The sequence below is a fragment of the Gorilla gorilla genome, chromosome 2 (assembly GCF_029281585.2).
Source record: "Gorilla gorilla gorilla isolate KB3781 chromosome 2, NHGRI_mGorGor1-v2.1_pri, whole genome shotgun sequence".
In the NCBI taxonomy this organism is placed as follows: Eukaryota; Metazoa; Chordata; class Mammalia; order Primates; family Hominidae; genus Gorilla; species Gorilla gorilla.
Window position 1 is genome coordinate 60,419,912 of NC_086017.1, and position 27,126 is coordinate 60,447,037.

Genomic DNA, 27,126 nt, shown 5'->3' on the forward strand with positions numbered 1-27,126 from the left:
CCCACAGCCCCTCACCCATCCTGCCCCTCCTAGGGTTCCACACCCCAAGCGTCACAGGCTCATACGCTTTCCATGTAAACATCTTCATTACATCTTTAATGCTCTCACGTGGAGCTGCTCTGGGTTAAATTACAGCTGTATGCATCCTGAATTCCTGGCAGCCTCCAGTCGACTCAAGTGCTAACGTATTTATAGCATTTAGAGGAGGGAATAAATCCAGAACCTTCCCCATGGGGGCTTCCTAGGCCCTTCCCTCCTGACACATGGCATTTGCCCAGTGGAAGGTCTGCATACACTACCCCTGCATCCCCTCCAGCCAGCAGCGGACAGTGACGGTGGAGAGGCTGGGCACGGGACATGCCTCTGTGCATGCTTGTGTGCATATGTATGCCCAGCGTAAAAAAATGCCCCGCTCTTGGGATCTGTCTCTGCCCAATGGCTTGCCAGGACCCCTGGTATCAGCCCTGACCCTCCAAGGCTTATGGAGAGGCCAAGTGCAGGGACCCATCTCCCCACTCTCTAAACACTGAACGGCTCTTCCCATAGATGGGATGGAGATGGGGAATTCAAACATAGACTAAGTTTTTTAGATGTTTTTCTGAGGTGCAATCCCTCACCCGCTTTCAGGCAGTCATAACTGCCCCCTCTAGCCTGCAGCCTGTGATTACTGCCCTCAGACCAACAGCCTCTCCCAACCCCAGATCCTCAGTAGAGCCCAAGACAGGGAGCCGTTTTCAGAAGCAGGTGAGCCCAGTGAAACAATGCAGTGGAGAGAGGAACCGTGCTGCGCGTGCTTCCCTCTTCCCTGCAGTCCCTGAAGATCGAAGGCAAAACAGCCTACCCTGATGCTCCACTACATACCATGGCGTAGAGGTCGACTTGGAGGGTGGGGCCAGTGTGGACAATCTCATCCTGCCCGCTGTGCTGGGACAGGCACATGTCTGCCCATGGGCACACTCATGCACATGCATGAGGCCTCTCGGCAGGTCTGGGGGGGGCTGCATCCTTCCACTTCCATTCCCCTACTTCCTTCCCCCTCAGCTCCCATCCTAGCTTGGCCCCAGTAACATCTGGTTGCCAAGGATGGGTGGCTGGGAGACCTCCTGGACCCTCCGTAGTATGGATGGACCCTGGGTGTGAATTGCCCTTCTCCTGGCATCCTTGCATACTGGACAGTTTCAGCTCCATCTCTGGGCTTCTCAGGGCCCATAACAGATGCTGCCCTACCCTGTCCCTATAACTTGGGTGATTTCCTCTCCCCACCCCAGAGGAGGCTCCAGATTCCAAAAAACAGGTCTCTCCCTAACAGAGGGAAACCTCCCCTTTCCTCCCCCAATCCCTCCCACTCCGTATCTCCCTCATTTTCTCCACATTAGCGGGGCAGACCGTGATGTGAGGGATCTGGACAGGGGATGAGGAAGCCAGCAGAGGCTCTTGACCTTCTCAGCATGAGGGATGCCCTCTGTGCCAGGGCCCTCAGGTCAGGAGAAGTCAGTGGTCAGAAGTCCAGCCTGGCTAGGGCCCTCTCTTAGAGTCTAGAGTCAGCAGGTGGGTCTGGAGAACAGCTAGGGCCTGGCTCAGCCCTCTTGTGTCTTGGCAGGGAAGATCTTCAGAGTAGGTCTTGACAATCAGGGAGTGGGGAGCTCTGTGGGCACCGTGATGAGTCTCTATCAGAAGTCCAGGCTTGTCCCAGGCCACTCACGCATGGATGGCATTGGCCACATCGGTAAACACCAGCCGGCTGGGCCTCTGCAGTGGGCCCTGGGAGGGCAGAGTAGTCTGCAGGAAGACAGGCAGGGGCATCAGAGACCATGGGCAAGGCCATGCACTCACTGGCCTGGTCACCTCCACCCTCACTTCCTGGTGCCTGCTTATGCTTGGCACTAGCAATGGCTTCTGCCTGGAATGCCCTCCCTGCAAGCTCAGCCTACAAATACGACTTGGCTCAGATGACTCCTCCCCAGCTTGCCCTGTCACCTTAGAGGCACTTACTGTGTTGATTTAATTATGCATGCACTGCCTTTTCCCAGTGGGGGATCAGAGGGCTGGACTCTGTACCCCCAGGCCCTAGCACAGGGGCTGGTACAAAGAGGAACATGGGAAACAAGTATCAAGTGGCCAGAAGTCCCAGCGGCTGGGTGGACCAAGGTTCTCAGTGCGAGTTCCTGAATATCCCAAGGGGGCAATATATCTTGACCCAGGTGATGCAGAGCTGGTGGCAAAACCAAAGGGTCTTCAGACTTCCAGCCTGGATTCTTTCTGAGCCCAAGAAGACGCAAAGAGGCTGGATAAGTCAGGGGCAGGCCAGGCCTGCTCATGGTGCTCTGGCCCTTGGGGATTTGGGGAAACGGTGGCAAGTGGTCAGGCAGCCCAGTGGCTACAACAGGATGGCCACACAGGTACCCATCCCTTTGGACACAGGAGGCAAGTTTGGCTGGGATCTTCACATGCCTGGGTCTGTCAGCCACTGGGAATCCACCAGCCTACTCAGAGGTACCGCTACCCAAGAGTTTGACCCCATCCACAACCCACTCAGGACCACGGACCCTCAGGAAGCAGAGGAACCTGGGGTCCTAGCCGCCAACAATCTCTCCCATTAGTCCTTTCCTACTTTCCTAACCAGTACGTGGGGGCACATGGGGCAAGAATTAGGATTTTCAATTGTGGAAGAGAACACTGAGGCTCAGAGATGCCAGTGGGGCTCCCAAGATCAGCAGGCTATGGGGCAGAGCCAGGCTGTATCCCAGGACTGCCTCGGCCTGGCCTTGCGCTGAGTTTGTGGGTGGCCCCAGAGCAATATGACCACTTTCTGAACAAATCTGGAAAAAGCCGTATACCCAATACCTGCCATCTGACCACAAGGCACGTGCTAGAAAGACGCATGAGAAAGGAGGGAGGGTGAGGGTGGAGGACAGAGGATGCTGCAGGCGGGGTGGGGAGCCTGGTCAGTGCCCACCTTGCCCTGCATGGCCTGCACAGAAGTAGCAGCCTGTACAGAGGCGGCGTCCCGCCCATGCTCCAGCAGCTCCTGCTCCAACTCATCTTGTTCCTCCGTGGGGTCGAAGTTGTACATGGGCATGAGCTGGTGGCGTAGCTTCTCCAGCCTGGGGATGGGGGCAAAGGCTGCTGGGGACAGGGCAGGCCCTTCCCCTCCTAGCAGCCCTCCAGGCCCTGCCTCCCGACTAGCTGAGCCACAGCACACAACCATGCTTAGGGCCTTAGGATTTCCCTTGAAATGGGAACAAATGACATACATTTTTGCACCTATAGTACCAGCTCAGCCCCTTAAATGGGTAGCCAGGGAGGCAGCAGTTACCCACTCCAGGGTAAGGCCATATGCCAAGTAGCTGTCATCCATGGGCCCCACAGAGATCACCTAGGCTAGGGCCTTGCTGTAATCCACAGCGTCTGAGTCTCAGGTGGGACTGGGGAGCTAGTAGCAGTCAGCTCAGAGCAGCAGGGCAAGGGTGGCTGGGCAGTTGGGTGGGAGTAATCCCAGCCTTCCCCCTCCCTGCCATCCCCAGTCCCAGGGTTATACCCAGTTATCTAGAATCCTCACACCTGCCTGCCCTGTATGTGAGATCCTTGTGCAAGGGGGGCCCTCAACCCTCCCCAAAGGAAAGTGGTCACCCCCAACCATGAATCGGCAGGACAGGCCTTGACTCCCTGATCAGCTTTTCACCCACTTCCTACGGAGCCCAGCCCAGCACTACCCATGGCCTCAAGTTCTGGGTGGGATTTGGGTTTGGGTGGGGAATTACCTCTTCTTCTTCCTGATGTACAAAACCTGCAAGAGAAGGAGCAGCATCAAATGGCAAGGAGAGGAGGCCCTGAGGAACCCAGCAGCCCTTCTGGATGGGGACATGCTGAGGCTGATGAACAAGAGACCCGTGGGTCCCCATCCTAATGACACATACACCACTCCCCCTTCACCTTCATGCCTCCTCTTTTTTTTTTTTTTTTGAGACAGAGTCTTGCTCTGTCACCCAGGCTGGAGTGAGTGCAGTGGCACAATCTCGGCTCACTGCAACCTCCACCTCCAAGGTTCAAGTGATTCTCCTGCCTAAGCCTCCCGAGTAGCTAGGATTACAGGTGTGTACCACCACACCCGGCTAATTTTTGTATTTTTAGTAGAGATGGGGTTTTACCATGTTGGCCAGGCTGGTCTTGAACTCCTGACCTTGTGATCCACCCGCCTCGGCCTCCCAAAGTGCTGGGATTACAGGCGTGAGCCACCACACTGGCCCCATGCCTCCTTTTGACATTGTTAGCTGCAGACAGTGCCCAGACTGAGTTTGGGGACTCAGAGGCTCCCTCCAGCCTGGGAGCCCACACAGTTAGGCCCGGCCTGGGGACTGGTGGGCCCCACCTATTGGCTGGGCTGCCAATACTAACTATAGCTCCAGCCACTCAGCACCTGCCTGTGGCTCCCCAGGGCTGAAGAAGAAAGGGAAAACTTCAGCACGTTCCGTCCCCTCAACTCTTCCCAGGCCCAAAGCCACATGCAGGCAAAAAGTAAAGGGACCCAGTAAGGTAGCACATGCCTGTAGTCCCAGTTACTCAAGAGGCTGAGGCAGGAGGATCTCTTGAGCCCAGGAGTTCAAGTCCAGCCTGGGCAACATACTGACACCCCGTCTCTATAACATGTAAAAAGAACCAGGGACAGGCAGTGGCCAGACTCTGTAACGTGTAGAGCAGTGGCTCTAGGCAAGGCCCTGAGCTGGTGGTCTCCGGAGTTCCTACGGGAGGCTGACGGCCCCCAGTGGACTAAGGTAGGGGTGGGTGACTGGAGCCCCTAGGCATCAGCCCAGGTCAACTCCCAAAAACTCTGATGCAAGAGGAACCTAAGAAGGCCCCTAGGTCCGGTCCCCCATTGTACAACCTTGAAGATGAGGGCCTAGGCAGCCTGAGAAAACATCTAGGACCTCTAGGCCAGAGTAAGAAACCCTGTACAATGCGCTGAGGAGAGGGAGGAAATGGGTAAGACTTGGGGGACCACCTTGGGCGGGGAATCCAGGGACTTCTGCCATCATCCTGCTCTTCCCTAAACTGGCAGTTTCTGACTACCAGGAGCATGACTACCTCTGCCTCGGGGAAAGCACAGCCCTGTGGTTTACCCCAAATCCTCCCACATTCTTTGTGCCCCATTCACAGCTTGAATCTGGTTTGATTTCCAGCCTGGCCCAGAGCTCCTCCTGCAGGACCCCCAAAACCTGAAAAGAAACTAGGGTATCAATCCTCACTCTCCCCTCCTGTCCAGGGTTGCATGTAGGGGTGCTCCCTTGCTCTCCTGTGGGTAGGCTGTGACAGGAACTCTGGGGTCTTCTGGCCCAGCCCCTGCCACCCTGAGCAAGTGGATCCAGCCCCAGCCCCAGCCCCTGTGGTCCCCACCTCTCAGCCCTTGCCCCAAGCCCTCCTCCCTCCCCTGAGACCCTGGGATTCAGAAGGATCTACAGAAAAGGCCAGAACCTTTACCCAATTTCCATGCCTTTTCCCCTCTTCCTCAGCTAACAGCCACCCCCAAACCTTCCTTTCCAAATCTTCCCACCCCTCACTGTCCAGCAGGTGCAGCCCCGCCTCCTCCAGGAACCTCCCCCACCACTGATCCTGGTCTGCCTGTACCAAGCACTTTTCCTTCCTGCGTAAGGCAGAAAGCCTGGTGCAGATTTGCTCCACCTTGTACCCACAGCCCTGCTTGAGGCTGGCATCGGGGAGAGGAAGCAGCACTCATTGAGCACCTCTGGGCCTGTCTCCGGTCCCCAGGAGCTATCTTCTGTCCTCCGCTGCCTTTGTCCTACGAGCTTCCTACCTCTGATTTTGGCAAGAGGGGCATCCACCCAGGCCTTCTGAATGTTCCTCTAGAACAAAGAGTAAGAGAGCGTTCTCAAGTTCCAAGGACAAAACCTTTCACTGAAAGTAACGAGGGCAGTTTCTAGGCCCCATTCTGCCCTTAAGGGTGCCTCCATCTGCTTACCTACTGCATGGGTGCCAAGGGAAAACACTGGCATCCTGCCTCACCTCCACCCAGGAGACCTCTCAGGCCCTGGCCTCATTCTGCCTGTGCTGCACCCTGGGCCTGCTTGCTGGCTGGCAGTTGCTCCCTGGCAGCAATCTGGAGCCTGCGGGGCCCATATGGCAACCCTGGTTTAACAGTAGCTCCAACCAGGCCATGATGGGCCATCCACGGCCCTACTTGTCAGAGCAACATGCTCCTAAGCCCAAGACCAGCCATCAGAGCCTGCGAGGAGCAGTGGGCAGAATCCTACCATTGCCAGGCATACTGGGGAACCTCAGGGGCACCCCATCCTCCCTAGTCTCAGCCTGCACCATCTCCAGTGGTCCCTCAGTGACATTCTGAGTGTCCATGTATCATCTTAGGGGGACAGCCCATATCCTTAGGGACTGACACCAGATCAAGAGGCATCACACTCACTACTGAAGGATACCTGCAGCCCTCTCCCCAGCCCCCTTCCTTCCTGATGGCTGCCACCTCCACCCCTTCTCATGACACGGAGGCCAGGCTTCCACTTTGAGGTCTCAGCTCTAATTTTGCTTCTCAGCTGTCCCTAACCACCTAGCCTGGAAAGCACTCCTGCTTTCCTGCTTGAGTCCCCAAGTCAGTCCCTGCAGGCTTCCCTTGGAACCCTTGTTTTTTATCTGTTTCCCACTCCCTGTAAGAACCACAGGGCAGGACCTTGTCTTCCCAGCCTCTATTGGGTTCCAAAGGCCTGGTCCAGGGCAGGTACTCAGTAAATAATTGCCAAGTGAATAAATGAATGTTCACTGCCAACAGCCTCCCATGCACAGATCATCTTACCCAGACTCTGCAGCCCACGGTCCACATCAACCACCTTTAAGCCTTTTCTTCTATTGCAACCCCACATCCACTGCCCTAACTGTCCTGCTGGCTGCTCACAGAACCTTCTGTCTGCCTCCAAACTTTTGCCCATCAGGACCCTCCACTTGGAACTCCTTGACTACTATGTGGCCTTCATGACCCAGCTCAAGACACCATGTATTCCCAAGAACCTTTTCTGTTGTTTCCAATTGGAAGCATAGCCTCTCTGGTCTCTGGGCCCCAGTGGACAAATCTCTGCAGGAGAGGAGGACCGCACTCTCATTAATAGATTGTTGGCCGGGCACAGAGGCTCATGCCTGTAATCCCAGCACTTTGGGAGGCCAATGGGGGCAGATCACTTGAGGCCAGGAGTTCAAGACCAGCCTGGCTAACATAGCAAAACCCCATCTCTACTAAAAATACAAAAATTAGCCGGGCGTGGCAGCTCACGCCTGTAATCCCAGCTACTTGGGAGGCTGAGGCAGGAGACTCGATTAAGCCCTGGAGGTGGAGGTTGCAGTGAGCTGAGATCGAGCCATTGCACTCCAGCCTGCATGACAGAGCAAGACTCTGTCTCAAAAACAACAATAACAACAACCAGATTGTCTTCTGATTGATTAGGTTCTCTATAAATCTAAACACTAATTATCCTCCCCCAGCCTACCCCAGCTCTCACCATGGCCACAGCCAGGCCTATCACCGTGATGATCCCAAAGGACAGAAGCATGGTACCCACGCCGGCCGTGCCACCAGCTGCATCAGGGATTCTGGTGTCATTAAAGGTGGTGGCCTCTGGGCTGAGGGTAGTGGTCTCGGAGGCTGGCCCATCTGTGGCAGGTTCCAGGTCAGACTCAGAGGTGGGTGGGCGGCTGCTGAACCAGCCCCTAGCAGATGTGGTCCTGGAGTTCATGCTGACGCGGAGAGGGCCCTGGCTGAGAGGCTGCCTGATGCCAGTCAACCTGCCCACTCACTCCTGACTCCGGAGTGCCCCAGCCTGTGGTTCCTGCCACCTGTGGTGGCCACCTGCACAGCCACCTCCTTGGATAAAGGGAGCCCCCTGCCTTCCTGGGTGCTAGAAAGGAAAGAATAAGAAACATGAGGCTAAGGACAGGGGCTCAGTAGTGAGATGAAGTCTCTCTAGGTTCTGAAAGCACTGGGGAGGTAAAGGTTTGAGGGCAAGGATGAGGGTAAGTTCAGGAGACATTAGGACACATACTTTACGTATCTACGGTGCCCCTGTTTTTAGGAACAAAAATGAAGCCCTGCATCCTCTGTCTGTGGGTGAGATGATCATAGTGATCAAACCTGTAAGATATGAAAGGCAGCAGGGACGTTTGAAAGAAAAAGTCTCCCTCCCCTAATCAAAAACTCCCCCCAACCTGCGTCCCCATATCCCCCACCTCCCCATATCCACCTCCTCATTCCCTGCCTCCCACATCCCTCATCCTGCTTGGGGAAAAAAATACCACAGCTTTTTCCTTTCCTGGAGGGAAACACTTGCCCAAGAGTCAGACAGGCCTGTCTTTGAAACCTAGCTCAGCCGCTTAACTAGTGATCCCTAGAAAGTCACTCCACCTCTCTGTGTCTCCGTTTTCCTGAGTCTAAGGTGGGGATATTGAGAACATCCCCACAGGGTCATGGGGTTACAGAAATGGCAGAACAAACAGGTCTCGAAGAAAGACTTAGCTCAGCACAACCCCCATCCACAGTAAGCATCCACTACATGTTAGATTTTCTCCTCATGGCCAACCCAGTCACAAAGGGGAGCCAAGGGAGCCCCTGGACCCAGTCCACTGTATGGTCCAGACTATGCTTGGAGTGTGGGTGGAGGCTGATGTGGAAAGACCAGAAGACAGGAAGGAGAGAGAGGCTCTGGTTCTCTGGCGGGGCTTCTCCGCAGGCTCTCGGGGACATTGGACTGCTCTCCCCACCCACCAACAATAGAGGGGCTGCTAGGGTCAAGGAGAAAGGCGAGGCAGGAATGGAGCTCCCAGTTTGGGTGCCTTCTCTTCCTTTACCCTCCTCCCCTGGAAGCACAGGGTGAGAGATTTGCCCAGTGCAGAGGGCCCTGGTTAAGGTGGGGTGGGAAGAGGTGCCAGCCAAGCTGCAGATGGGGCGGCCTAGGGAAAGGAGGGATACCTAGCTCGTGGGTGCATACATCCCCCTGTGCTGGTTCATGGGCATTAGTGGGGTTGCCTCCCTGTGCAGATGCATGGGCGTGTGTGAGGTGTGTACACACCTCTGATGGTCCCTGAAGAAGGGGCAACGCTGGCAGAGGGTTATGTGGTAGAAAGGCTCATCCCTCTTTGCCTTCTCCCTCCAGCTAGGCTGGGCACATAGTAAGTCCCGGGTTCTTTTCTTGGCTTTGCAACTGATCCCGGGCGTGACCTTGGGCCAAACCCTTAACTCGTGCCCTGGGGCTCTGTTTACATCGCCTCCCAAAGGAGAGAAGGGGCCCTACTGACCACTTTCCAGGCCTGCCTCAGGGTCCAAAGGGGAAGGGAAGGAAACCGGGGTAAAAGGGGTCGGCACCGCGACCTTCGAGAACCCGCATGCCGTTCTCCACCAGGTCTCTCAGTCCTCCCTGCCCCAATTCCCATGCCCGCCTCCGCGACCCTGTGATGCCTCCCTTCTTGCACAGGAGCAGTGACCTCAGCACTTACTTAATCCTCTCCCGGCGCCGAGCTCAGCTGGAGAGGCTAGGGGTGGTAGTGACTGGCAGGAGGCCGGGGCGGGGGGAACCCCCAAGCCCGGCGTCGGGGGCTGCGGGTCCGACCCGAGATCCGCCCTCCCTGCAAGCCCCGAGCCGCTGGCCAGGCCCGCTACTGCGCACCAGCCGCATCCGCGAGCGCTGGCTCTGCCGGCCTGAGCTAGGGTGGGTAGGGCCGGGACCCACGGCGGAGGTGGGGCCGGGCCGAGCAGCCTCGGGGGATCCCCGAAGCTACAGCGCCTTGCCTCCCTGCACGCTCCGCGCCCCCGGCCTCCGATTGGCTGTCGGGCCTAGAGCCCGCCCAGAATTGGACCGTTCGCTTGTCGCTCGGGTCTGGCTCCACCCCCAAAGGGAGCCTAGAACCTGGTCGCAGTTTTTAAAGACTACCCTCACCGCGTGGCCTGCGCCGAAGTTGGGCGGAGGACAGTGGGTGGCCAGGCCCTTCCGGGCCAGAACTCGGGACCCCTGCCAGCTACCCGTGCCAGGACAGACTCAAGCCCCCAAAACGCGGATGGATGTACAGAGGAGACTTGGGGAGAGCACTGGACTGGGAGTCCTTGGGCCTGCACTGAACTCTGGCTGACTTTGTGACCTTGAAGAAACTGCTTTTCCCTTCCTGAACCTTGGCTTTCTACTCAGACGGGTCCTCTGGTGTGAGGGTTCTAGACGAAGATGGGGAATCTTCGTCTAGAGAAGTTGAGAGTGGGGTGGATTTATTATTGGGCACCCCGACCCAGGCAAGTCTACATATACCCTCACAATAGCTTCCATCCACGGCATGATCAGCTCAGGGAAGGAGCCATCAGATACTCCTGATCCGCCGGTTTTCAAAGGAGTTTATGGGAGTCACCGGGTAGCCTGGTACAAACGCAAACGCCCGTGTCTCCCGGTCTGGGAAGGAGGCAGGGAAACAGCATGTTTAATAGCAGTTTAAGGCCGGGCGTGGTGGCTCACTCCTGTAATCCCAGCACTTTGAGAGGCCGAGGCGATGGATCACCTGAAGTCAGGAGTTCGAGACCAGCCTGACCAACATGGTGAAACCCCGTCTCTATTAAAAATACAGAATTAGCCGGTCGTGTTGGCTCACGCCTGTAATCCCAGATACTTGGGAGGCTGAGGCAGGAGAATGGCTTGAACCCGGAGGCCGAGGTTGCAGTGAGCAGAGATCGCGCCATTGTACTTCAGCCTGCGCAACAAGAGCAAAACTCCGTCTCAAAAAAAAAAAAAAAAAAGTAGTTAACAGTGTTCTAGTTAACAGTACTTTCTGGTGGGGGGATGTTGACAAGACACACTTTGCGAGACGCTGCCGAGTATTTTATAGAAGGCGCAACTGAGGTCCAGAGGTCCCAACACCTGGAGGAGTTGCCAATAGAGTCAAGATTCGAATCGGTAAAAGAGCGGCCCCTGGGGTCTGGCCGCCAGTCGGCCGGCCCCCTGGTGGGCTCGGGCCACTGACCTCGGTAGGGTCACGACACTGGGACTGGACCCCAAAGTTGGACCAGCCTTCAACACTGGAACCCGCCCATGCACAGCTCCATCCGGCCCCCAGGCTAAGATAGACCACGCCCCCGGACATCTGGTCCCCGCCGGAACACCCGGGCCCTCTGGTGACACGCCCCCTTTCCGGCAGGCTACTGGGCTCCGCCCACACACCTCCCGGCCTGATTCCTAAACGCCAGCTCGGAGCAATCCCCTTGGGCTGGAGCCAAATCCCTGCTGTGATTTTAAGGAAGACCGGCAGGTCCGGGCCCCCCAGGGGTCAACCCCACACACATCCCCGCACTTTCCTGCATGCAGGCCTGCGGGCGTAGAGGGAGTGGAATTCACAGCCTCCCCACCCATCCGCAGGGGTCTCCTGGGAGGAACCCACCAGCGATAGGAACACTGAAGCTGGGCTACGGCGTCCGCCCGAGTCTTTTCTTAAACGCGCCGACCCCGGAAGCGGGGCGTCCGAGGGAGCGCGCGACGGGCCACGCACGTCCGGGCGTCCAGTTCGGGGCAGCTTCTCCGGCTGGTGGGTGGGTGGGGCAGCCTTTCAGGCAGGTATGCATGGGAGGTGGGGATCGGAACGGGGTGTTTCGACTGCAACCGCCTGGAGACCTGGCCGGTACCATTCTCCATAATGCAGATGGGGAAACAGGGTTGGAGAGAGGGGACCTCATCTGGGTCGTTAACAATGCGGTGCGTAGCTGTGAGGGAGTTTACACTTCTGACTTCGGGCCTTGGCTCCTGGGACGGCGCACTGGTGCACAGAGCCGCTTCTGGAGTCTGTTGGACTCGGGTTCGTGTCTTGCCTGGGACAGTCTTTTTTTTCTTTTTTTCTTTTTTTTGAGACGGAGTCTCTCTCTGGCACCCAGGCTGGAGTGCAGTGGCATGACCGCGGCTCGCTGCAACCTCCGCCTGCTTGAACTGGGTTCAAGCAGTTCTCCTGCCTCAGCCTCCCAAGTAGCTGGGACTACAGGTGCGCGTCACTGTGCCCGGCCAATTTTTTGTATTTTTAGTAGAGACAGGGTTTCACCATGCTGGCCAGGCTGGTCTCGAACTCCTGACCTCGTGATCCGCCCACCTTGGCCTCCCAAAATGCTGGGATTACAGGCGTGAGCCACCATGCCCAGCTTGCCTGGGACAGTTTCTACCTGAGTGACGTTGGGCAAGTCGCTTCCCTTCTCTGACCCTACTTGTATCTGAAGATGTGGCACTTAGCAGGTGCTCAATAAACGCTAGTTTGGACTTTTATCTGGAAGCAAAGGGGACCGCTGATTTTAAACCTTCAGTTAAACTTGCTTGTGACCTCTTTAAATATACAACTGTAAATTTTTTAGTTGGTGGTTTACGCTGATGTCCTGGATTATAGGTTAAATTAGGAGGAAATTTTCAGCATGTAAATCCATGACAGTACACACACAATGTCAGATTCAAAGCTCCCAATTAAAGGCAATCATCTGCCCCTTGTAACATCAGTTAAGATCATGTAACATCTGGTCCCTGCTGTGTGTTGAGCTGCCTCCCAGGCCTTGGATATTCATAGACTAATGCATTGCTTGCCATGGGTTTGGTGTGATTTTCCCCCATCTTATGGATTAAGAAAGTGAAAATCAGAAATAATGACTTGCTGAAGATCACACACACTAGGTTAGACACAGATCTGTCCTGTCCCCACATATGTGCCCTAACCTACCACCAACCCATTTATTAGCAGAGACTGAGCTATGGGCTCAGCCCACTCCAGCTAAAAATGTGAAGAAAACGTAAGTGGCCAAGACAAGAATGATCAAATAGGTGGGTAAGGCTCTAAATGGAGTCAAGGGGGTGTCAGAGCAAGAGCACAACTATTCTCAGGCAATGTATTGGTAGAAGGGGGGGTGTCATACAAGGCTCACCTGCTTTCCTGGTTCCTCTCACTCCCAGGGTGGCAACCAACCATATCTGAGGACCAGAGCCATTTTGGGGCACCAGAGCTTGTGACCTCTCCATCTCCACCCAGCTGGGTCCAGGGGCCACTCTCAGCACTCACCTCAGCAGCTGACATCATAAAGCAGACTTGGGAACCTGGAAGCACTCTGGAGAACCTTTCCCTGAGACATGGAGCTTTGGGGCCGAATGCTGTGGGCCCTCCTGTCTGGCCCAGGGAGGAGGGGAAGTACCTGGGGCTGGGCCTTCAGCTCATGGCAACCCCAACCACCTCTGGCTGGGTTATCCAGTGCCATAGAACTGGTCAGCCACTGGACTGGGGTCTTTGAGAAGAGGGGTATCCCTGAGGCCCGGGAATCCAGTGAGTACATCGTGGCTCATGTCCTTGGAGCCAAAACAGTTAAGTTTAGTGTTGTCAAGAGGACAGGAAGAGGGAGGAGGGAGGACTTGGGGAAGGGATATCCAGGTTTTCTGTTCACTAAGAGTGCTTAGCTGAGACTGATGGGATTTTTCTGAAGGAACGTCTTAGCGCCTGGCACACACTGTAACAGTTTGTTGGATGAATGAATATATCTCTGCCTAAGTGTTCTGGGATAGACACCTGGAAGCCTGGTGTTAGCCGTGTAACCTTAGGCAGGATGCTTCCCCCTCTGGGCCCAGATGATGAGAGGGTTGGGCCTCCAGACCAGTGCTGGGCAGGCATTATCCACATAAGACACCTGGGTTGGGGGCCTTGGGCCCAGTGAGCCAGCCACTTACATTCTCTGTGGGGACAGTTTCAGAGCCTGAGGCCGGCACTTTGGACCCAGCCCTTGACCTCTCAGCAACTACAGTGTATCCAGGAGCTGAGTAGCCGTCGGTTGCAGAGGTGAGCACCCATGGATCAGACCTGAAGGATGTGTTTGGGGAGCAGCAGTCCAGCCTCCCCCATCCCCACCAAGTTCAGGGAGGAGGAGAATGTCCAAGGACTAGGGAGGTGTTGGGGTGCAGGAATGGCAAGAGTGGGGCCGGGGTACTGAATAGGAAGAAGGGAGGGAGGGAAGGTTTTGCCTCAGGAGTCCCAAGGCCCTGGAGACATGATCTTGCCTGATACCTTTGGCCACAAGTGGTATCTCAACCCAGGCATGGTCCTGTTGGTCCTAGCTCTGTCACTGATGACCACCCAGCTGCCCCCTCTGCAGGATGCCGGTGCAGTACATCCTTGGAGAGTGGGACTTCCAGGGGCTCAGCCTAAGGATGGTGCCCCCAGTGTTTATTCCTCGGCCAGAAACAGAGGTAGGTATGCCACCAGGGCAAGGCAGGATCAGGATGATGGTGGAGTTCAGGGCACCAGTCTTACCCCAGGCTTCCTCCAGGGGGCACTGGGGCCCCATGACTTCAGGGACAGTGCCTTTCTAGACATGTATCTCCTCTCTGACTGTGTTGGCAGAGCCCAGAGGACAGAGGATTCCTGTTGGTCCCCTTGACTGTTATGTTCCAAGCTATCACCCCAGCCTCTAGGTCTGGCAATGGCCCAGAGTGCCTCAAATAGTGCTGCCCAAGTACTTAGCCTGTTCTGCCATTTCTCTGGGAGCCGTCCCATGGCTCACCCAACCCACAGGGAACAAATGTCCTCCAGCAGCTTCTCAGGAGGCATGGAGGAAGTGGAGAGGGCTCCAGCTGGACACCTGGAGACCTGGTATCAGCTGTGCAACCTCGGGCAGGTCACTGCCCTCCTGCCATCTCTGGGCCCAGATGATGAGAGGGTTAGGCCTCCAGCCCAGAGAATCTGGTGGCCCTCTTAGGTCTACTGACTGGTCTGGTAATCACCTGTGTTATCCCTCAAATTACTAGGACTAGGGATGTGTTGCGCAAGTGAGTTATCCCTTGGTAAGGCACCCTGGTCCTGGAAGAGACGCTTTCTATGGCCCTTCTTGGACTCCCCTCTGACCTTGTAGATGACAGAGCTGGGAGCCAGAGGGCGCAGACCAGGGAGTAGAGCTGGGTGAGAGCTGGTGGGCAAGCCAGAGGGTGCCAGGTTCTGAGAAGGAGTGTTTCTAGAAAGACCTAGGCACACAAAGATTTCTGGGAAAGGTTAGTTCCCATTCCCCTGCTGTGGCCAGGGGGCCCCAAACCGTTCTTTCACTTTCCCAGCTTCTGTCCCCTAACCAAGAAACTCTCTGACCCCTCTCCCCTCCATATCATGTGGTTGGGAGGCCAGGTCCTTGCTTCACTGCCCAGTGTCAGGGCAGGGACAGTAGGGAATCTGAGGCCTTGCTGAAGTCACAGGGCTGTCAAGGAAGGGAGCATGGGGGCAGCACGTGGACTTCCTGACTCCCAGGCCAGAGCCCCATCCCTCACATGGGGCTGCCCCATCTGGGATTGGCATGACCTAGGACACAGTATGGAGACCCAGAGCAGGGTGTGGCCTGCCACCTGCAGACTTTGGGAGGCTTACATGTGGCTCCTGAAAACACGTGATCTCTGGCGAAGAGATCATTTGCTGTCTCCGGCTTCCCAGGGTCAGGGCATGGTGACCTTTGAGTTCCTTCAGAGCTGACCTGGCACCAGCCATATGTGCCAGGGTTCTGAGTATCAAGTGTGGACTTTGGCTCCCATGTGGCCCCCTGATTCTTGGATGGGTCTGGGCCAAGAGAGCAGCTCTACTGCAAAGGGTGGGGTGAGGGGAGATGCTGCGATTGGGAGGCCAGGTGCTCATCTTGCTGTGCAGACATTTCTGAGAACTCACCAGGTTCACCCCAATGTAAAGCCACATCGGGGGATGCCTTACCAAGAACTCAAGAGGACGTGGCCTGTGGCAGGGAGTAGTGAGAATGGGTGCAGGGGATGGTTTCTGATGAAGGGGGAGTCTGAAGTGCAAACTTGCAGGAGGCATGTGACCCAGTGAGTTGCATTTTCCCTAAGGGTGAGAAGGTGGTTCAGCCCCTGGCCTGGCAGTGAATACAGTAGGAAACTCAGGGCTGGGGTTGTGAACCATTCTCACCCAGCCTGCTGTGAGGCTGTACAGGTTGTGGGAGGCTCAGTGTTTTGTCTGTGATTGGCTTGAAGGAGGCAATGCCACCTCCCTGGGTCTGCCCCACCAGGGATGCCATCCTAATAGAGGGTACTCATGGGCACTCAGGTTCTGCCCAGGCCTTGGGCCAACCTCTTGATGGGGTATGGAGTCCATGTTGGGGCAGCAGTTCTAGGCAGAGCCAACAACTGCCTGCCCCTCACCTCCTTCCCGCATGCGTCTGTGCCCCACCCTGTTCTTGGATTCTTACCGTATTCACCTGGAGGGGGTGCCCTGAGCCTGTGACCAGCATGGCTTTTAGTCTTGCCAAAAGAGCCACCAGCATTAGGCTGAGGGAGGCTCTTCACTAGGCGGAGAAGAGAAAGTTTCTGGACTCCCTGGGCTGTTGTCTACCCCTGCCCCAGGTGGCTCTACAACCAAGATGAGTTTCCTGTGCTCTGGAGTGTTATGACAAACAAGAGGCCACTAGTGGTGGCAGGGGCTCAGTTTCTTAGCTTCTTACCCTCCCCAAGGTGGCCATCCACATACGTGGTGTGTGTCTTTGAGGTCTTTGAGTATCTCTGTGAGGTGGCTGGCCAGTGTGGCTGGCTGAGGGGTCATTCTCCAGCCAGACTAGGTCTGTCTATGACCAGGAAACCAAGAGAGGCTTACACACCTGACAACTCCTGGTCACCCTGCCAACCTCTCAGCTTGTGGCCTCACCACTGAGACCACAGGCTCTCAGCCACAGCCCTATACTGCTCACTCTGTACCTGGCCCAACCTTGCAGGCTCAGCTTACCACAAGTACCTTAGTGGTCTCCAATAGTGCCTGGCACAGGGCTGGTGAGAGCTAGTGAATACACACTCTCTCCTGCTGGAGCTGGGCACCCTCACCCACAGGCAATCATTTGTTAGGTGCAGAAGAGGCTTGGAACAGGGAGGGTTGGACCTGCTGGCCAAGTTCTGCCTGCTTTGGACTTGCCACCCTCAGGGTGGGTGAACATTGTTGCTGGGGTTGGGGGTCTGGAAGGGTGAGATGCTTTTTGGAACCCATCACTGGGGAACTTATGTGGAAAATGGGTGTGAGTGATCTGGAGCCCTCTGCTCCATTGGGCCTGGCTGATGGCATTGGGGTGTGGGGGAGACCTGGGGGTGTGAGACTCAGAGGGTGGTGCCACAGAGAGCTTGCCCATCACTTAGAAAGTAGCCAAGAGGGCCAGGCGCTGTGGCTTACACCTGTAATCCCAGCACTTTGGGAGGCTGAGGTGGGTAGATCACCTGAGGTCGGGAGTTCGAGACCAGCCTGACCAACATGGAGAAACCCTGTCTCTACTAAAAATACAAAATTAGCCAGGCACAATGGTGCATGCCTGTAATCCCAGCTACTTGGGAAGGCTGAGACAGGTGAATCGCTTGAACTTGGGAGGCGGAGGTTGCGGTGAGCCAAGATTGCGCCATTGTACTCCAGCCTGGGCAACAAGAGCAAAACTCTGTCTCAAAAAAAAAAAGAAAAAAAAAGAAAAAAAAAAGAAAGTAGCCAAGAGGTTTGTCTGTGGGCCAAGCCCTGCCAGTGTGGGACACACTGCGATCAGTCAGACCTCAGGTCTTCCTATTATGGCGTCTGGTGGGAGAGGCCCACCCCATCCTTAGGCTAGACCTTAGGCTCAGGGTGGAGAAAGCCGTGGTAGAACCTGGCCCAGGCTTGAGGAAGGCTTTCTGGAATAGGTGGTCCTTTTTTCAGATCAGGGAAGCACCCACTTGCTGCCCACCATCCCCAGCTCCCTGAGCCAGTCTTTCCTGAGACCTGGGGTCCCAGGAGTCCTGACCCTCTGGGGGGCTTCTCTGCCCACATCCAAAGGGATGCCTTTGAGAAGGGGCTACACTGCCCTTTCCTTGTCTCATGCCTGGCTACTCAGGTGTCCCACTCCACTGCTGGTTAGAAAAATTTTGGCCATTGGATGGCAGGAGCCTTCCACCCTTTACCCCTACCCTATGTTGGTTTACAGGCATAGTCCTTGCAGGCAGTGGCTGGGTAGGCAAGGCTTGAAACCCTCTTGTTTCCAAAGTGACAGTGTCTGAAAATGTCCTCCTGCTGCCAGGGAAGGTACAGTGCAGTCAGGCACCTCCCTGTGCACCCATGCCTGTTGACCTATGCCTGTGTATGCCACAGCCCTCAGGTCCTTAGTCAGGACCATGTCCCCCCATGGCCCATCTCCTCCAAAGGAGGGAATTCCCTGTCCCTTTGGCCTAGGAGCCTCCCTGGGGGCCTCTCAAGCCCAGATCTGTGAGGAGGCTGGGGACACACCAGCTCCTGATTCTTGGCCACCATGAACCACAGGCCAGGCTCAGGTGGGGCCTTGACCCCAGGCCTCAGTTTCCTCATGGGACACTTGTGAGGATTTAACAGATTAATACAGGAAAAACTCTGGGAGCAGGGTCAGGCCAGAGGGAGTGGCCAGGAACTATCAGATGTGGTTCTTAGCTTTTTTTTTTTTGAGATGGAGTGTTGCTCTGTCTCCCAGGCTGGAGTGCAGTGGCACGGTCCTGATCCACTGCAACCTCTACCTCCCGGGCTCAAGCAATTCTCCCTCTCACCTCAGCCTTCTGAGTAGCTGGGACTAGAGACATCCACCACCATGCCCATGCCTGGCAAATTTTCACACCTTTAGCAGAGACGGGGTTTCATCATGTTGGCCAGGCTGGTCTCAAACTCCAAACTCAAGTGATCTGTCCACCTCAGCCTCACAAAGTGTTGGGATTACAGGCATGAGCCACCGTGCCCAGCCAGTTCTTAGCATTTCTGTAAGCACAGAATGGGAGGATGTCTGTAAAGGGCTTAGCTGGGGTTGATTGAACATTTAACATGAAACAGGTGTGGATTAGTGCATTTAATCCCCACCACATCCCCACGAGGTGGGCTATCCTCAACTGGGCTCAGGTGTACAGATGGGGAAGCTGAGGCCTGGAGGGGCAGGGTGACTTGGCCATGCCCCAGCTGACATGAAGGTCAGTCTGGCTTTGGCTACCTCCCCTTCCTACGTTCACAAGAGTAACTGCTTAGGCCTCTGTACCAAGACCCCCAGGAGCCACGTTGGCACCAACTCTGATCCAGATCCCTCTGCTTCACAGGAACTGGTTGAGTGGGTGCTGGAAGAGGTGGCCCAGAGGTCCCATGCTGTGGGATCCCCAGGCAGCCCCCTCATTCTGGAGGTGGGCTGCGGATCAGGAGCCATCTCCCTCAGCCTGCTGAGCCAGCTCCCCCAGGTGAGCCCCTCCACCCACTCTGGATAGACTGTGACTGACACTCATTGTCCCTCCCATTAGTGCTTCCCCCACATCCCTCTGCTAGGAGCGCTTGAGGGGAAGCAGCTAGATGAGGGAGGACAGGGCTGCCCCTAGCCCACTGTGGTTCATAGACTCTTAACGCCTACCACATCTATCTGGCTAGACTTTGGCCAAGAAGAAAAGGCTGTTGGGTATTTCCCTTCTCTTCTGGTGGGGGGTTGGAGGAGGGTCCCCCAGGCCCAGTATCTCCCAGCATCTCTCAGCATTGCCTTCCACATATCCTCTGTTTGTTCTTGGGACAGAGCCGAGTCATTGCTGTGGATAAGGGGGAAGCTGCTATCTCTCTGACCCATGAGAATGCTCAGAGGTAGGTGGGGGAGTTGCACTTTGGGGCCTAATCTTGACTCCTTTTCAGGTTTCAAACTCACCAATGTCTGATTTCTACTCCCAAGAAGGAGGAAGCAGTGGGGTAGCCTGACATGGGTCCCACGGGGTTCTGAACGGGTAGTGGGCAGTGAGTATCTTGCCAGTCCAAGAAGGGTTGACTACAAGACCTCATTCTTGTAGTGAAGGGTAGGGGTCTGCCCCCGTGCCCACCCCTTTCTCCCTGTCTGTGTAGGCTTCTGTTGCAGGACAGGATTTGGATCATCCACCTCGACATGACCTCAGGTACCCTCCCCGGCATGTTCCTTGAGATAGGGAGACTAGATGCAGGTGCTGCAGGGTGGATGAGGCACTCCGTGGAGATGGAGGGAGAGCTCCCCCAACAGCCACACAGCCACACACAACACACACACATACACGTGTGTGTGTGCACATTTGTGGCAGCTCAAACGAAGCCTTGGCTGAGGACAGACAAGTTGCTTTTGCCTCCTAGGCTGACCTGACCCATAAGGGACCAGCCACAGAGAACTTCCGAATTCCTCATAACCAATGAGTTAAGGGCTTGCTTGTTGGCAACAGATAAGCAAAAGCTTAAAATAATGCCTTCAGGACCAAAATACTTGAGTGCCCCTTTCCCCCTGCCTGGCAGGGGAAGAAGTGGTCCAGGCACTGCACAGCTCAGCCATAGCCTTTACAGTGTCTCCAGGCCTCCAACTCCAGTTCTGGCTCCATTGCCTTACCCGTGGGACCCTTGAGCCTCAGTGCCCCCTCCATGGAATGTGATATACTTGGTGTAGCATCTGGCACATGGTGAAACCAGTAGTCAGAGCCATCAGGAATTGGCTGATGAGGCCAGGCCTACCCTCCATGTACTCTCAGTCCATGTTGGCTATAAGGCTAGTGGAGCTACAGAAGAGAAAGGCTCTTTTCTGCCTAGGCAATCAGGGAGGACGCCCTGGAAGTGGCACTTGAACAGAGTCTTGCATAATAAGGAGGATTTTTGGCAAGGACACTCTATGCCTTGAAATGAAGGGCTGCCATGTTAAAGCATGCACATTCCCCACCAGGCTGCCAGCTGGGGACCCTGGGCACTAATTTGCAGGTCTGGCTTATCAGATCCAGAGGCAGGCCCAAGGTGTGGCATGGTGAGAGGGACATGGTGGCAGGTGGATCTACCATCCTTTACTTCCCAATGGGTTAGTCCCTACTGTGTGTCCTCTTCTTTGACGACAGAAAGGAGCTGGACACACCTGCCCTGGGGCTCCGTGGACCTGATTGTCAGCAACCCTCCCTACATCTTCCACCAGGACGTGGAGCAGCTGGCCCCTGAGATCCGCAGGTGCTAAGCAGGGTGGACCAGGGAGGCCAGGCCTGAAAAGGCCTAATGGGATTAGTCTGCCCTCGAGGACCACACCATCTGGAGGGACAGGGGAGTTGGTCCTGAAATGGGCAGTGGTGTTAAGTTGACGCACTCGAGAGCCCACAGTCCTACCTAGATTCAGCTTCTACCTTCCTACTTCCTTACTTCCTACTAAAACTACTGGACAGCCACCGAACCTCTCTGGGCCTGTTTCCGGCCTCTAGAAAAAGAGAGGTAGTGCTCTGCAGGGCCATGGGAGGACTCAGTGACGACTTGAAAGCATCAAACACAGTGGAGGGCTCATACGGGGTGCTCAGTAGATGGGCGCATCATTTTATAGAATACTGAGGCCCAGAGAGGGAAGGTGTCTTGTCTGTGGTCGCATGGGGGCTCAGTGGGAAAGCCGGGACTAAAAGCTGGCCCCAGGCTAGCTTTGTGCCAGGACATCCTGCTCTTACACAGGGGCTGAGAACCAGGGGCAGCCCAGGAGTCCTGGATGGGGCAGCCGTCACGTTGGATGGGGTTGGGGTGTTGGCTCTCCCTTTCTGGGCTCTCAGGAGTGGTCAGGGCTAGCCCCAGATCCCAGACCAAGAAGAGGAGCAGCCTTGTGGGGAGACACTCATGCCCTGACATGAGTCAGTGCATCAAGAGAGGCCATCAGCCAGTGGGATTCAGCAAGCATGCCTGGCGCTGCCTGGTAGGGTGCTGCCCATGGGAGGAAGAGAAGAGGAGCTGCCACCCATTTGGGGCCCTCCTTCTCTGGGTCCTCAGATTTGCCTTTCAGCCCAGAGTGTAAGTTCCACAGGGCCCCATTCATGGAGGCCCTGCCCATGCCCTCCATGCATTTCAGATACCCCTTTCTCAGGCTGTCACCTCCCACTGCTTTGCCTTTCAGCTATGAAGACCCCGCGGCCCTGGATGGTGGGGAGGAGGGCATGGACATCATTACCCACATTCTGGCCCTGGCACCCCGGCTCCTGAAAGACTCTGGGTATGAATGGGATGGGTCTCCTAGGTCTGTCCCCACAGGCTCCTCTGCTCCTAATGTGTACTGGGCAGGCCTTGGCAGAGGTGAGCACAGGACCCTCACCTCGCCAGCCCAAGCAGCCCAGAAGGGCAGGCGCCAGACCTGTCCTGCTGAGCCCACCCATTTCTCCCCCATGTAGTAGTATCTTCTTAGAAGTGGACCCAAGGCACCCGGAGCTTGTCAGCAGCTGGCTTCAGAGCCGGCCTGACCTGTACCTTAATCTTGTGGCTGTGCGCAGGGACTTCTGTGGGAGGTAAGATCCTAGCCCCCTTTAGCCCTGTAGCATGCTGGTCTTTCCACTGGGGCCATCCTCAGCCCTGGCTGTCAGGAGAGTGTGCTGTTCCCACTCCCTGTTCATTCCCTGAGGCCCAGGCGGTAACCAGCCCCTGTCCCTGTCTCCTCAGGCCCCGGTTCCTGCATATCCGGAGATCTGGGCCATAGCATGGCTGCCCTGTGGATGCCTTGTCAGTGCCGCCAGCCTGACCAGAGGGAGGTGGATGGCACTTTCCAGAGCCCAGGTTCTTATGGCATTTCCCAAGGTTCTGTGATTTCCCCATGCTCTGCATTTCTAGGATATTTCTAGGACACCTGGATTGGCTCCATCACATCAGAGTGGCTGAGGGCAGTTGCTCTGTGTTGGTGAAATTGCTGTGGGGGTATCGGGGGATATGGCCAGTAAAGTATTGAGAGACTAACAAATGGTGACCTAATGTTTTGTCCATGACTTGCAGGTCCCCTGACCCCCTTACTCCCAGGTAGCACTGGAGCAAGGGTTTCCTTCTGCCCCAGCAGGGCTGGCCGTCAGTCCCCTGCTTGGTAGTGGTGTGGGGGTGCAGTGTGGAGGAAGGCACGTGAGTCCTCACTCCTGGCCTTGGATACCATGGGTCCTGGCATAGAGCAGCTCACTCCCAGGGATTGATTAGTCCTCCACTGCCCTGGGTGCATGCGTACACAATTCCCTGGCCAAGCCTGGCTCGAGCACAGGAAGCTCATCTACGTTTCGACTCAAGGATGACTGCCTGCTTTCTGGAGGGGAGGGTCTGGAGGTCCTTGCTGCACAGTTCCTGGGTCGCACATCCACGTTCATTTAACTGAAGGCTTGAGCCAGTGAGGGGTGTTTCCTTTTTATCCCCATAGCTTTTAGCTAAAACATCCCTCCCGAGTTGACCCCCTGGGGTTTCAAATAACCCATGTGTCCCTGCTTGGGGCTGGGGAGAGTGAGAGGCTGAGATACTGGGCACAGGGTTGTGGCCTCCACCCCAGCTCTGGTCTGTGCAGACTCATGGCCACCAGGAGGCCTGCAGATCCAGCCTTCCTGTCAACAGCGACAGGGAATCTCTAGGTTGGTGAGTGCTGGTGATGTGAGCCTGCATCAGGGTGGGTCCTAAGGAACATGGCAAACCAGGCTGGCTCATTCCACTAGACTGCCCCCTGCCACCCTGGCACTTCCCAGGGCCTGGCAGTATGGTCTGATGGGCAGTATGGTCCAATAGGCAGCATCCTCTGCTACAGCTGGGAGAGCTGAGTTCCAGGGCTGTGTCCTGCAGTGGGACCTTGGGCAGTTCTTTTCCCTATGAGAAGCTGGCTCTTCTGAGTCCAAGGCCAACGCCAACTGGCAGCCTCTTTACTCTTAGTCAAGTGGAATGTGCATGCTGGCATCTGAATGTCCATTCTCCAGGCACGGAGAGCAAGAGAAGGTATGGACTGCCTGAGGTCACATGACAGTGGCCAAGTGGAGACAGTAAGTTAGATCCCTCCCTTTGGGGAGCCTATATTGCTGGAGTCATACCCAGCCTAAGTGTTGCCCTGCACTATGGCTGGAGGACACATTTGGTAGAGGTCACACTGCAGCTCCCAGTGCCCCAGTGTCCTGCCCCGTGCCCAGCCCCAGCTGCATGGACCCTGAGCTGCCCCTGGCTTCCTTTAAGGAGGCTGCTCCAGAAGGAACCTGGGTGGGGAGGGCGAAGGGGGTGCACAACCAGGGCAACGCTCCCCACTTCCTTAGTCCCCCATGCTCACAGACCTTTGCCTGCTAAGGTCCTCACCAGTATTGCCCTTTCTGTCTTTCTTCTTGTGCCCTTTGGCTCTTGCTGTCTTCAGCAGCATCTCAGGGCAGCTGCCCTGACCTCGGAGCAGTCTGTCGCCCCCCCTACACCTCAGCCAGTCCTGGCTTCCCCGATGGTCTCTCCCTCCTGGCCTCAGGCCCATTCCTGAGGAAGGGCCTTGGCGAGCTTGTGGATGTTGCACCAGAAGGAAGTGCAGTGTTGGAGAGTGACACTGTCAGGGCAGCTGGGGCCACAAGCAGGAGCCAGCCTCGGGCATAACTTTCTGCCCAGAAAAATGTGCAGCTTGACTCTGCTGAGGAAAAGGTCCAAGCCAAGAGGACTGGCAGGCGGGGCCTCAAGCCTGCAGCCACCGGCTTGATTGGGCCCTGGACGTTGAGCCCAGATGTTGGAGCCACACCAGCCTGGATTTCAATCCCAGAATCTGCCCCTCACCAGGATGTGACCTTGGGCAGATGACTTCACCTCACTCAGCCTTGGCTTCTAAGGCTGAGAAATGGGACTTAATGCTTTATTTTATAGGATGCATGTGAGGAGCCCGTGGAATGTGCCTGGCTTGGCACATTGTGGCATTTTTCCTTGCCTTCCTCGGAGGAAGGGAGGAAGGACCCAGTGCCCTCAGGCGTCCATCTGATGCTTGGGACCAACATAAGGCAGGCAGGGATACAAGGCAGTCTGGAAAGAAGGGAAGGCAGGAGTTTGTCTTGGGCTCTTGACTCCTCACTGTTGTCTAGAGATGGAGCCAGCAGGCTGGTAGTCTGGCAGCCCACATCTCCCCTCAGCCTCTCCTCACTATGGCCCCAGTGCCTTGAGGCCCAGGCCAGGGCAGCCAGTGGCTCCAGCTCAGGGAAAGCCAGGCCCACCTGCCCTATCCCCTCCCTTGCTCCTGAGGCCAAAGCCAGAGACTCCAACTGCCTCCCCACCACCACCAGCATATGTCAAGGAGCACTTGCAGGCAGAATGGGAGGAGGACATGGAGCTGATGGAGTCCAGGCTGTGCAAGCCCCTGAGGTCTTGAGAGATGTGCCCACTGCCCATGCAGCCTCCTTCAGCCAGAGCCCAGAGCATAGACAGGAGTGTAGGAGTCCCTGTTTGATGTACTCTGGGAGAGTAATTCTATCTCCTCTTCTGATAGTTGGGGAAACTGAGGCCTTGTCTCACAGTTGGATGCTTTTCCCAGTTGTCAGTGGGTTTCTCCATGGGTCTCATACAGCTGCCTTATTGAAATATGCCCCGAACCCCCTAAATGCAAGAAATACACTCTTTTTTGCTCCTTTACCCCCACCTGGACCCTGGGCCATTGGCTGCTCCCAATCCCTGCCCGAAACACTTAGCTGGCTCCCCATGACTTAAGTGTGTTCTCTTGTGTCCTATGGAATCCAGTTCTGAAGAGGTGGGGGAGGACAACTGTGGGAAAAGCCCTGGGGGCTCCTCCCAAGGCCCCATCAGTGCTCTGAGTAGGCTGCCATCAGAATAAAGGGCTCCACTGCTGACAAGGTTTGAGAACTGCTGGCTTGAGGTGAGAACCCCTTTAACCTCTGTGGGACAGCATGTCTTTCCCTATCCACCTTCGATTCTTTTCTCTTTTTTTTCTTCATTGGCTCCTTCTTAGTGGATTCTCTTCTCTACTGCCCTGGGCTTCAGCCTTTGTGCAGTACTCTCGGTGCCCTGAACACACACCTTCCCTTTGCCCAGGCAGTGCAAACAATCCACTTCTTCAAACTCCAACACAAATGCTGCCTCCTTTAGGATGCCTGCTCTGTGCTCTCCCTGCCTCCCCTAGCCCATACCTCTGCTGGCACCTTCTGTACCATGCCTTCAGAAACCTTCTTATCCCCCTCATCTCTGGGGCCCCCTGTGGATCTGGCATACCCAAGTTCAGTAAATGTCTACCAGTAAGCTGATGGTACATGCATTTTCTAGAATAGAGCTGGGACTTCCCATGTGGCCCACATCTGACCTGGCGGCCCATGTATTCCGGTCATTAGGGATGGGAAGCCATGAGGACCTGGCCTTCTGCCCGACCCAGGCAGCCATTCAAGTTGAGCAATGGCCACTTCGAAGACTCAAGTGCACCTGATCCCTGCGCGACAGCCACACCAGGAGAACAGGCTGTCCTTGGCGGCAGTAGGAGCAGGCACCAGGTTTCCTGGAGCTCTTGGCTTCAGCCAGCCCCCAGCCAGAGTCCTGGCTAGGACAGCGACCTGATCTCCTCCTCATGACCTTCTGCCCTGGACAAGCCCCCTGAACTGGATTTGGGACTGTCAAAGCAACTCTACCCCTGCTCTGGTAGGCTGAACAGTGACCCCCAAAATGGCAGTGTCTTAATCACCTAAACCTTAACATGTGACTATATTACCTTCACATAGCAAAATGGACTTTGCAGATGTGATTAAGGATCTTGAGATGGAAGGAGTATCCTGGATTTTTCAGGTAAACTGAGTATAATCACAAGGGCCTCTGTAAAGGAGGCAGGAGTGTCAGAGTGACGGAAGAAAATGTATGTAACAATGGAAGCAGAGGTCAGAGTGATGCAATTGCTGGAGGAAGAGCCATGAGCCAAGGAATGAAGACAGCCTCTTCTCCTCTGGGGCCTCAAGAAGAATGCAGTCCTGCCAATACCTTGATTTTAAGCCCTGTGAAACTGATTTCAGATTGCTGACCTCCAGAACAGTAAGATCATAAATTTGTGTTGTTTTCACATGTGTGAAAACACATGTGTGATAATTTGTTACAGCAGCCACGGGAAACGAATATAGATTGTGGTGCCCAAATTAGAGTGCTGCTGTAACACACGCCTACTGATTGAAGTGGCTTTGGAATTGCAACGTGGAAATGGGCAGAGGCTGGAAGAATTTTGAGAGTCATGATAAATTGCCTTAACCACCTCTTTTCTGATAGGTGATGTGGCCAGGGGAACTCTTCCTCAACCTTCAGACCTAAACTGCCCAGCCCCCCCTTTTTTTACTCATATTTGGAGAGAGGTGGCCCTTTCCCAGAGTGAGAAGACTGAAAGACTGACCAGCATGGGTCCCAGAAGGGAGTGGGTGAGAA

At 55.6% G+C, this 27,126-nt stretch overlaps 2 protein-coding genes across 17 annotated transcripts; one reads left to right on the forward strand and one right to left on the reverse strand.

The window, feature by feature from the left end:
• Window positions 1-67: 67 nt before the first annotated feature.
• On the reverse strand, window positions 68-13,053 carry C2H3orf18 (chromosome 2 C3orf18 homolog). Of its 7 annotated transcripts, XM_055382510.2 has the most exons (7): window positions 9,502-9,808; window positions 8,055-8,143; window positions 7,515-7,910; window positions 5,739-5,858; window positions 3,762-3,787; window positions 2,957-3,104; window positions 68-1,779 (listed from the first exon to the last, which is right to left on the reverse strand). In XM_055382510.2, the coding sequence occupies exons 3-7, from the start codon at window positions 7,746-7,748 to the stop codon at window positions 1,699-1,701; spliced, it is 609 nt and encodes a 202-aa protein (XP_055238485.2). In that variant the 5' UTR covers window positions 7,749-7,910; window positions 8,055-8,143; window positions 9,502-9,808; the 3' UTR covers window positions 68-1,698. The 7 variants fall into 7 exon arrangements, with proteins under 7 accessions (XP_055238485.2, XP_055238486.2, XP_004034258.3 ...); XM_055382511.2 differs by lacking the exons at window positions 8,055-8,143; window positions 9,502-9,808 and adding an exon at window positions 12,929-13,023; XM_004034210.5 differs by lacking the exon at window positions 5,739-5,858 and having other exon boundaries at window positions 9,502-9,823.
• Window positions 11,171-26,946, forward strand: HEMK1 (HemK methyltransferase 1, mitochondrial release factors N(5)-glutamine). 10 transcript variants are annotated; one of them, XR_010132817.1, is made up of 12 exons: window positions 11,209-11,591; window positions 12,957-13,358; window positions 13,736-13,827; window positions 14,141-14,234; window positions 19,083-19,217; window positions 19,541-19,605; window positions 19,858-19,907; window positions 20,856-20,961; window positions 21,878-21,973; window positions 22,149-22,262; window positions 22,414-26,361; window positions 26,506-26,866. XR_010132817.1 is itself a non-coding variant. In XM_019024354.4 (11 exons), exons 2-11 carry the CDS (start codon window positions 13,131-13,133, stop codon window positions 22,448-22,450), a joined length of 1,017 nt encoding a protein of 338 aa, XP_018879899.1. In that variant the 5' UTR covers window positions 11,171-11,562; window positions 12,957-13,130; the 3' UTR covers window positions 22,451-26,946. The 10 variants fall into 10 exon arrangements, 9 of the variants coding, with proteins under 9 accessions (XP_018879899.1, XP_055238478.1, XP_004034261.1 ...); XM_019024354.4 differs by having other exon boundaries at window positions 11,171-11,562; window positions 22,414-26,946; XM_055382503.2 differs by having other exon boundaries at window positions 11,173-11,289; window positions 22,414-26,946.
• Window positions 26,947-27,126: the final 180 nt, after the last annotated feature.

Bases quoted from the DNA above. Each gene is read 5' to 3' on its own strand.
- C2H3orf18 (XM_055382511.2), bottom strand. From the start codon at position 7,748: ATGAACTCCAGGACCACATCTGCTAGGGGCTGGTTCAGCAGCCGCCCA. The intron at 3,788-5,738 runs GTGCTCAATGAG...CTTCTCTTGCAG, and splicing joins GACCGGAGACAGGCCCAGAG to GTTTTGTACATCAGGAAGAA. The intron at 1,780-2,956 runs GTGGGCACTGAC...GTCTTCCTGCAG, and splicing joins TGCAGGCCATGCAGGGCAAG to ACTACTCTGCCCTCCCAGGG.
- HEMK1 (XM_019024354.4), top strand. From the start codon at position 13,131: ATGGAGCTTTGGGGCCGAATGCTGTGGGCCCTCCTGTCTGGCCCAGGG. The intron at 13,359-13,735 runs GTTAAGTTTAGT...CTGTGGGGACAG, and splicing joins ATGTCCTTGGAGCCAAAACA to TTTCAGAGCCTGAGGCCGGC. The intron at 22,263-22,413 runs GTAAGATCCTAG...CTGTCTCCTCAG, and splicing joins CGCAGGGACTTCTGTGGGAG to GCCCCGGTTCCTGCATATCC.